The 10,542-nt window shown below is 35.4% G+C and overlaps 1 protein-coding gene across 4 annotated transcripts in view; it reads left to right on the plus strand.

Annotated features, from left to right (window-relative positions):
• Positions 1 to 8,826, plus strand: part of GABRG2 (gamma-aminobutyric acid type A receptor subunit gamma2) — a 34,563-nt gene extending 25,737 nt beyond the window's left edge. The window contains exons 5-8 of one of the 4 annotated variants that reach the window (XM_041487993.1): positions 3,182 to 3,334; positions 4,855 to 5,060; positions 7,005 to 7,028; positions 8,551 to 8,826. In XM_041487993.1, the coding sequence (XP_041343927.1) occupies positions 3,182 to 3,334; positions 4,855 to 5,060; positions 7,005 to 7,028; positions 8,551 to 8,826 (659 nt within the window). The remainder of the gene's footprint in view (positions 1 to 3,181; positions 3,335 to 4,854; positions 5,061 to 7,004; positions 7,029 to 8,550) is intronic. The other 3 variants (XM_041487994.1, XM_041487995.1, XM_041487996.1) reach the window with 3 other exon arrangements.
• The last annotated feature ends 1,716 nt before the right edge of the window (positions 8,827 to 10,542 follow it).

Below are 10,542 nucleotides of genomic sequence, written 5' to 3' on the forward strand. Positions count from 1 at the left end.
AACTTCTCCATTAGTAGAAACCTTAAAACTCATATAAAATATATATGGTCTCTTATTTCCCTGAGCTTTCAGTCAAACCTTTCCAATTCTAAAATGCATGAGAAATAAGGTCTGTCAGAACAATGCTGTGGACTTTTAAATTACAGAAACTGATAGAGTTTCCTACAAATATAATTCTGTAGTAGTTTGGATTTTTTAAATGCAAGTATCAGCGAGGGAAGAAAGCCTTTGCATAAAGGGATGTACAATAATATTTGTGAGGGCTGAAAAGTCCTACAACAATTATATCTCTTTTAAACTTTTGGAACCTGTTAGCAGAGAGATGTTGTTTCTAAACATATTTGCTTATGAAGTTGTGTATTTAAAAAAAAAAATAGAAGGAAAAGTAAAAAAAAAAAAAAAAAAGAAAAGCAGAGAGAATTTTGTTTGATTAGATATGAAACACTCTCACCTAGAGTGTCTCCAGTTTGTGCAGCACAGGTCCTGTGGACACTGTTAATGCTCTGTGGGAATGAACTGCCCTCTGAAGTGCACCTTTGAGATGACAGAGAATTCAAAGCTCTGTTTCACTGCCAGTGGCTGGACTAAGACCTTTACAAGTTCGGTTTATGTTTTACATGGTCTTATGGATTACATTATGAACAGCAACAAAAAAATTAAAATAATGCATACGATATTGTAAAAATATTACTGTAATAGTTGTCTGTATAAAGAGCATTCCTTGGGTTAAGGGAAAAATCCAGACAAGTCTCCACAGACACCAGGGGATCACCACTAAAACCAACCAAAAAAAAAAAAAGTATTTGGAAATGGTCTGTAAAATAGAAGGACTGAGGCTGCTCTCTCACTACACACACAGATGTATATTCACACGTTATACACAGCACCCCTGGGCCGGTTTGCACACACAGCTGTTGAACAAGGACAGTGTGTGAGGGAGGGCTTGCACTATGCCTTGGTCCAGATCATCTCTATTTAGCTCTTCTCAGCACAGGTGCTGAGTTTTGGATTTAACTCTAATACCTGTAGAAAAGTTCTGGCTTGTATACTGAAGTCTGATATTTTCTGTTCCTTTGAGTACAAGGCAGGAGGGTTACAGCTGCCAAACAGTTGGGCAAAAAGACCTGTGCAAGTATAGGACAAAAAATAAGGAGCAAGTAGTTACCTGGGCTCTGGTACTTCACTCATTTACTCCAAAAGAGCCCATTGCAGTTGGAACTTCAGTAGAAAGAAACAAGAACAGCAATAAAACATCTAATTTTTAAACTTCAGTTCTGGGCCTTCTGTACCTTTTTATGCTCTAATCTATATTTGGGTTTATATTTCTTCTCTTACTTCTGGAAATTCTTTGTCCCATTAAATTGATATAATAACAGTGAGCACAAAATCCTTCTCTTTTAAAAATGTTTGCATGGAAGTAAACCAGCTACTGCTTCAAGTGATCTCTGCCATATCGTAGCAGAATCAAATGGAAATAGCAATGCTATTAATAGCATATATGAAGGTAAATGAATAAAGGGATAATTCCAAAAACTGAAAAAATAATCACTCCTTAGGAAGTTAATATATGATCCAGAGAGATGAAGAATGAGTCATACTGTAATTTTATGGCTTCAGCTTTGGAGTGCTGCTGATGAGTGCTGTATTTTTGGTAGGTTGGTTGGACTTTTTTGGTATAAGAAGGATATGCACATACAAGGCAAAGTTGTCTGTAACCTAAGGAAATAATCAGACTGTAATTATTACACTTGTTTGCTCATATTCAGAAGTATCACCTTAAAAACTGCATATCTAAAATTTGGGAGCTTTATGTTTTTAGTTTAATTATAACATAATATAATTAAACTAAAGCCAGTCAATCCCAGGAATATAGATATTCAAATTCAAAAAAATAACAAAGAAGCACCACTTGAAAAATACCTCTGAAGTTTCTTCTGTGGTCAGGTTCAAAGGGATTATTTTGGGAGAAATTTAAATTTTTTTATGCCAGAAAAGAGGAACTCAATATTAACTAAAGGTACTGATCTAAGCAGAACTTGCATTAGCCACAGAGACTCTTTGATAATGCTGGAAAACTAGCTCACTCTAGATTTGCAAATCATATCCTGTTTCCATTAGAGACTTCTCTGGGCTGCATTTCACTGAATTGCAATGAAGTCTTTGTACCCTGGGGTTCCGTAGCTCCTTTGCAATCAAGATTTTTCCCAGGAGTGCTGTAATCTGAAGTAATGATAAGAAATAGGTTTTTTTTTAGTTTAGGGAAAAAACCCACAACCAACAACAACAAACCCCCCCCCCCCAAAAAAAAAAAAAAAAAAAAACAAATCAAAACCAAAAACCCAACAAAAAATAAACAAAACAACAAAACCCACAAATACTACCAATGAACCAAAAAAACCAAACAAACAAACAAACAAACAAAAAAAAGCAAAACAAAACAAAAACCCCCAAAAACTAAAAAACAAACCACACCAAAAACTGCAGCTTGGCTGTGTTCCTGAACCCAGATGGAATTTACTTAATTTGAGAGGGGAAGAGAACCTGGAAAGACAAACACAAGCTACTGAATAAGAATGATGTGTTATGTACGCCTGAGGAACTTCCAGCCCAGCTTTTGGGGTCACTTAGGAAATGTGAGTTCAAATTATTTTAAAGGAGAAAATACAACAGGAAGATCAGCAGGAAAATAAATAATTACTGACACAGCATAGCCCTGAAGAATAGTTAAGAACAGGAATGTAGGAAGTACATCTGAAAGCATGCAACACTTGAGAGCGGAGCTGGGAGCACACTGATGGGGATACAGACTGGAGGAAGGCTGGACCCCCAGCACACCCTGGGCTGCTGCAAGGGGATCATACCAGGAAGGTGTGGTTATGAGGAATTACTTGGGTAGAAGTTCTGCTATGCAAGGCAGGTTACCCTTGAAATCATACAGCAAAGTCCCCTGAGTTAATCTGCACGACTGCTAATTTTCCTAGTGTGGAAAATCCACTGGTCCTTGAGCTAGAGCTGTGTTAAAGATGTGTGTGTGTATTTGCCATCAGTACATCTGGTGAATCAGTTTAATATTTATGCACACACACCCCAGATGTGGAATAGGAAAGCCCTAGCTCTTACACAGAAATTTTATGTTGGTTTTCTAACATATTATTCTATTTACTCTGCTTTTGTTTCACAGGAGACTATGTAGTCATGTCTGTGTTCTTTAACCTGAGCAGGAGAATGGGTTATTTCACTATTCAGACCTATATTCCCTGCACACTTATTGTTGTCTTGTCCTGGGTCTCTTTCTGGATTAATAAGGATGCAGTTCCAGCCAGAACATCACTGGGTGAGTTTATATTTCCTGTTTCCTTCAAGCATTATCATGTTTAATTGACACCTTTGCAGATCACCAGTTTGCAAATACGAGAACAGAAAACTTCACACGAAATCTCCTCATTTAGAGGAATGCAGTAATTTCCAAGGAATAACACAGACTGAGCTATATTTGCATGTCTTCCTTTTTACCATGTTCTGACTATTGCAGATTGTCAACAATAAAAGCTTTCACATTTTTTCTGATTACAGCAGAATTTTTATAAACATCAAGAGGATTGGGACCCATAGCTGCATTAGAGGCAGGGTGCATTGGTTTCACTTGTTCTACTTCCATATTACAGTGACTGGCAACACAAATTAAATAATTACCTAGAAGGAATCCACTTTCTGGCTGTGTGTCCAAGTGGTAATAAGGGGAGAATGTACCACCATGACCACTTCAGAAACCAACAATCAAGTATACACTTCAGGCAAAAAAAATCAGCTGAATTTGGTGGTATCCAAAACCTTATACATGAAAATGTGACATGCAATTAATCAGAATTAGAAATTTCTACACATTTAGCAACTGCTCCACAAATAAACTAGGAGACTAAATTAATCTTGCTTGTGCAAAGAAGCTGTAAGAAATAACAAAGCAGAATCATCCAGCTACAGAAAGTTTAACACACTTTCTACTTCTACATTAAATCCACACAAGTGAGAATTATTTCAGTTTTTCCTTCTGCGTCTTCATTTCTTCACAGAACCACAGCACAGAGCACTGGAGTGTAAAATAGGGTACACAATTTTCATTCCAGACTCCCTAGAAGGAGCATAACAGGGGACTAGTGGCTTCCATAAAAGAAAGCTTTAAGCATTTTATTGGTTTTTTCACATCCTCTTTAAAAAGAGGCTATAAAATCTGTTTTAAAGAAGTAAAAAATTAATAAAGGCATTCAGCTATTATTTAAAATTTTACCTAGATACACAAAACAGACTTGTCCCTCTGTTGAGAGTTAATCTGTTTGCACCAGTAAGAAAGTAAAACCAACAATGCAATAAAAATTGTGACAGATTTGAACTGTTCTGATGCATTTTTTTAAATATTTTTCACATTGCAGTATATGCAATAATGTTCTGAAAGGGAAGGGATGGTGAGACATGTCACAGTACTTCTATTTTGTAGATCTTTCTCTTGCTCTGTTTAAGCATTGAAGTGCATAAACCCTAAACTTGAATTTTCAATAAAAAATAAAAACTCCCCAGAAGTAAACTACAAAACCAAAACCTTAAATTAAATGTCTTAGAATTCATCTAACCAAAGTCCTCTACAGAGCAGCACTGGCAGTGACCATGCAAAAACGTTGCATCACCCCTGTTAATCCTCTAAGCTCCCATTGAACTGGCATTTCACTGCTAGAATGTGCTACTGAATACCTTTGCTGTGGGTTTGAAGTTGTTTCAAAACCAATCACAGAGAGATGACTGGCAAAATCAGTTTTCTACTTGAAGTAATGTTATTTCTGGTTTTCTCTCTCTATTTACTAGGAATTACAACTGTCCTGACAATGACCACCCTAAGTACAATTGCTCGTAAATCTCTTCCCAAGGTCTCCTATGTGACAGCCATGGATCTTTTTGTGTCAGTCTGCTTTATTTTTGTGTTCTCTGCACTGGTGGAATATGGAACTTTGCATTACTTTGTCAGCAACAGAAAGCCAAGCAAGGATAAAGACAAAAAGAAGAAAAACCCAGTATGTATCTTTTTACCTTTAAAAACTAAGGCCTTTAGTAAGGCCTAAAATTTAATTAGTTTTTCTGAGAGAGCATTTAAATCCCTCTTTATAACTGTCCCTTTTTTCCATACTTTTCTCTTACCTATATCCCCATCCTTCATAACAACAGGAATGCAAACATTCACTTTGAGAATCAAAAACATATTACAGCTTTCTGGAAGAACTAATTAGGAGAACTAATTTCTTAGTATAAAGATCTTTTTAACCAAACTGTTCTGCAAACCACAACTACCAAAGCCATTATTTATGCTATATATAGATCTCTTCATAGAAAATATCTCAGTTTCTCTGTATTAGTATTAGCAATTTCTATGCCATTAACTTATGTCCACATTATTGACATGACTACCTTGTTTACCAGGACTACATTTAAACTTTTATATTCAAACTTTGGTGTGTTTTTTCCAACTTCCCCTTAGCATCAGTTTCCTTTCTATTGTTTCCTTAAGTTCTTCTTTTGTATATTTCTTACCTTATTTACCTACTTTGCCTTAGAGAGTGATTTTCCAGTAGTTTATAATGATACTTATGGATATATGCTACCCAAAAGTAAAAATAATGTATATAATAACAGCAGTGAAAAAAACATGGGAACACCCTCAGTAGCAATTTGGGCTTTTGCCCAGAGAAGGAAAGAATTTGATGCTTATTTTGTCCAGGACAGATTTCTCCTTGCCTTTGGCAACTGCGCTGACAAATGTGTTGTCTAGAATCTCTAAAACATCTACAAAAAAACAAACAAAACCAAAAACCGACACCCCCCCCAAAAAAAAAAAAAACACAAAAAAAACCCATAAAAAAAAAAACCAACATTGATATTTTTATTTCATTGCAATCTTTCAGTATAATATCATAAGCTACTGGAAGTGTTTTCAAATTTTCAAATATTAATTTCATGGATGTAAAATATTATCTCTAAGAAAACGTGCATGAATCATTAATCCACTGTTTTTTCATTCTCAATTTATTTTTCTTTGTTCTAGATTTAAAAAATCCACCAAAAAAAAAGAAAAAACACACACACACACACACACAAAACCCACCCCAAACAAAAAACCAAAAAAAGTAAAAAATGTGAAGGACAAATGTTTTACATTAATAGAGAGAATTTTTTATCTCCATATCAAGCATTTAACAAGGAATAAAGTAATTTATATTTGCTCTGCTAACATATTCAAAGACTTTTGAAGATATTCTCTTTTAGTTATAAAATACATTACAAAAATGGATATAGAAAAAATAGCAGTAAAGGAACCTTTCACTACATACTATTCCTATAATTTCAAGTTTAAAAGCTGCTGAGAGGTAGGCTGTAAAAAAAGGTAAAATGATCAAGTGATGTGTCCTGTGTTAGATGGACATAGAAGTATTTGTGTGTCTTATGCAGTCAGGTAGAGGACCAAAACTAAATGTATCTCAGATTTAATTGTTCTTTACATTGCTTATCTGTGAGTGTCTGGGGAGAAACAGAACTATAAATGCTTGCCAGAATCCTAATCAGAGAGTCTAACAACTGTAAAAGTAGTGTTCAGGGCACAGTTTGCAGGTAAAGAGTCTTCTTTCTAAAAGGTGCTTCTATAAACCATGAATGGTCTCTTTCAAAACAGTTCAGCATAAAAGACTGGCATTCCCTCAGGATATGAAAACCTAACAGGAGTTTGATAGCTTATGTCTCTGGCCCAGATGTAAACAAGAAAGTGACAAGTTGAAAATGTGGGGGATTTTATGTTACAGATACTTGTTTCAATTGCTGTAATCCCAATCTTTCTATAAATTTAGTTCTTTTTGACTTACCATGTTTTAGAAACATATTTTTAATTTACATTATTTTTGTCTCTTTCTTTCCTTTCTTTAATTTAAAACAAAACCCTCTGATTCTCTTTTCTGTCTACAAAATGAAAGCTTCTTCGGATGTTTTCCTTCAAGGTATAATGTTTTTTGGAATGGAAATTCACTGCATGCGACTGCTGAATTTAACTAGTAGAGCTTAGATGAGAGTGGTGTTTTGTTTGGTCTTTTAATTAATGAGAAAACTCCTCAAGCTACTTCCTAATTAAGTAGAATGGTTACAAATTTCTAAACAATTTGTAGAGTTGATTCAGCAGCCCAAATACCACTATGGTTCTGAACTTACCTAAGTTCAGGAGTGACCAACATTATTGGATCGCATGAATTAAGAGAGTTTAACATTAAAACATTTCTGCTGCTCTGTCTCAATTTGCCATGGGATCCAATACCACCAGCTAGCCTAAAACCTGCAATACACCCTTTTAGAACTCAACTCTGACCCTGGGTTTTTTAACCTTTGTGATTTCAATCCTAATTATAAAGTCAAATCTGTTCTGATGTTGACCTGAAAAAAAACTCAATGTCACCATCAATTACTCAAATGTTATTCATTGTGCAAAAAAAAAAAAAAAAAAAAAAAAAAAAAAAAAAAAAAAAAGAGGTTTTTGAAGGGTTTTAAAAAAAAAAAAAAAAAAAAAAGAGTCAGAGTTTTGAAAGGGTTTAAGATGCCTATAGATTCTAATGTTGTCACTGGATGAACACATTGAGAAAATTACCTAATATATCTAGTTGTGTTCCACATTGAAACCTTATCTCCATTCAGAAATGCAGAGATTTTATTAAAATTTTTTTTTTAAAGGTGGGGAGGGTGGGGAGGAGGGAGAGCGGAAGAAACTGCATAAAATAAATGACATTGACTTTACATACTTCTGGAATGGAATTGTTATACTTCCCTAATAACTATCAGCATGAAATTTCAATGCCTATCATTCCAGCATTCACCCAGTGAATGTTATTTAAATGCTTAACTTGCTCAATTCATTCTAATTATATGTATGTAGATATACATGTACAGCTACTATATAAAATCAGAACATGTTGAACCTCCTAGTTGGTGAGCATTAGTAGGTGGTGAGCTGCAAATATTCAAATAATTGAAGAGTCTTATAGAGATTCTCCTAATCTTATTCGAAAAACCTAGGTTTTGCCTTTTTCCTGTATATACATATTCTTTTTTCTCAACATGAACCACCCCTTTTAAAATCCTGCATTTCCAATTGATTCAGTTCCTTTCAAGTGCAATACAGAAATTGCCTTCAGATATCAAGCAGCTACATAAACTATAAAACAAAAACTCCAAACACCATCAATTACATTCCTGGATGTTTCATTTAACCTCTCATGTTTACTCAGTTTAACTTTGAAGCTGATTTCCCATGGCTGTTAACTTTAGATTGGTTTGTGCTGCTTTCCTCTAATGGGTATGATGCAACTGCTTTTAATAAGCTCAAGGTAATTTTGTCACTAGAACATCTCAGCAATTTCCCACGTACCCCCCCCAGAACCATCATGCCCATGCTGACATCATCCCCAGCCAGTCTGGTGATAATAACAGTTTCTCCCTCTGCCATCTTTTTCTTCTTTTGCTACTCCACCTTAGGCACCTACTATTGACATCCGCCCCCGATCAGCAACAATTCAAATGAACAATGCTACACACCTCCAAGAAAGGGATGAGGAGTATGGCTATGAGTGTCTCGATGGCAAGGACTGTGCCAGTTTTTTTTGCTGCTTTGAGGATTGTCGGACGGGCGCGTGGAGGCACGGCAGAATACACATCCGCATTGCCAAAATGGACTCCTACGCCCGCATCTTCTTCCCAACTGCCTTCTGCTTGTTCAACCTGGTCTACTGGGTATCATATCTGTACCTTTAAAAGCAGTAGGAAATCAGTGATATGAGCCTTACTCACTGAATTTCTTAGAGAGATGGTTTCCTAAATCCACTTGAAGTATTTATGATGCGCTTTATAGTGATCTGAATTCTTTAGTGCCATAATCCCGTAAATACCAGTCATATCATTTGTCCAAAAATTGCCATCAGGTTATTGTGAATTACATGTCCATTCCACATGCCAAAATAATTTAAAAATAAAATCATGTCAATAGGTAATATACACCTATACCTGCTGGAATAGAGAGAAACAGGGCAGACAGGACAACGGGAGCATAGCAACATCACTAAATAGTTGAAACTGTGATTCCACACAGGAGAGAGAGAGAATTCCCAGGTAAAGTGCTGTACAGTTTGTTAACATTGGCTATGATTATGCTATAGCTTTATTCTCTGTGGGCTTTTCTTTTTGGAAGAGTCATCTCTCACTTTGAATAGGTATTATTAAGCTAGGAAAATTAACTTCTACTCCCACCAAGATGAAAACAGACCTTTCCCTTTGCCATTCCTTTAAGAGCACATGTACAATGCTGTAAATATTTCAATACCTTATAGTACATAAAGCCTAGTGCATGCATCTTTTGGGGGCCAAAATAAATTAAAAAAGGTACTATAAAGTTTTGTCTTTTATTTTGTGTCTCTGGATGTGCTATTGTAATTGAAATGTGGACAAACCTAATTTTCTTTTTTCTTGAAAAATTGCCCCTCTCCCTCATGCATGGAAGATCCAAGCAGACAGCACTGTCATGCAAGATATTAGAGAAGCCTTAAGGATTCAACTAAGTAACATATAGACAAATCTTTTTGGCCAATATAATAGCTCATAAAGTGTAATGTATGTGTCCTCTGCAGTTGTAGCCTTCATTTCCCATTGGTAATGTTGCTATATTTCAGCTGAATCTCCAGTAATTATACATTGCAAGATCAGCTTCCAAATTTAACCCATGTGCTTCTATTGTTCTTTTCCCATGCTGAGCTCCACTTTTTTCCTTACTCAAGTGTTTGTGGGGGTCTTTTATTCTTCAATCCAGTAGAGGAAATAGCTTTTATTCTACATATATAGATGTTATTTTTACATAAGATCTTCAAGTTAATTTTGAAACATTAGTCCTTCTATTGTATATACACACACAATTCTCTGCCCATTCATGTCCTTGACCAGCAATAGTTGTTGTCAGTGCTGCTTTCACTCAGTGAGTACCTTTACTAAAACCAACCTTTACCATGGCTAGCACAGAACAAAAGGGAACAGAGGGTGTCTTGGCTACTAAATCACATGTATGCAGTTATGTATGTATTTAAAACCTTCAACCCACCTGGGTGAATCCTGAAAACCACTGGTTTTCAGAACCTGTATGATGCTCAATTATGCAACCTCAAGCACATGTAAATATGACTGATGGTTTGGGTTTGTTTTTTTTTTTTTTTTTAATTTGTCAAAGATGCAAAATTCCACCTCCAGAAAAGTGGGCTTGCAGCTTGAAAAGGACACCTATAGCTCATCACTACAGAATCATTATTAATTGAAATGGAGGAAAAGGAAAGTTTTCCAATGTCTGTATAGTTTTGGAAATAAAAATGTATAAAAAAGGAATATCTCTTGATCATCAATTGCTCCTAGTCCAATGTATTTGAAAACATTTTAATAAAGGAATTGCACACACCTGTGAACTTTTTCAATAAAACTACTGCACTCAAT

This window comes from Pyrgilauda ruficollis, unplaced genomic scaffold (assembly GCF_017590135.1).
Source record: "Pyrgilauda ruficollis isolate IOZ18807 unplaced genomic scaffold, ASM1759013v1 scaffold86, whole genome shotgun sequence".
Taxonomy (NCBI): Eukaryota; Metazoa; Chordata; class Aves; order Passeriformes; family Passeridae; genus Pyrgilauda; species Pyrgilauda ruficollis.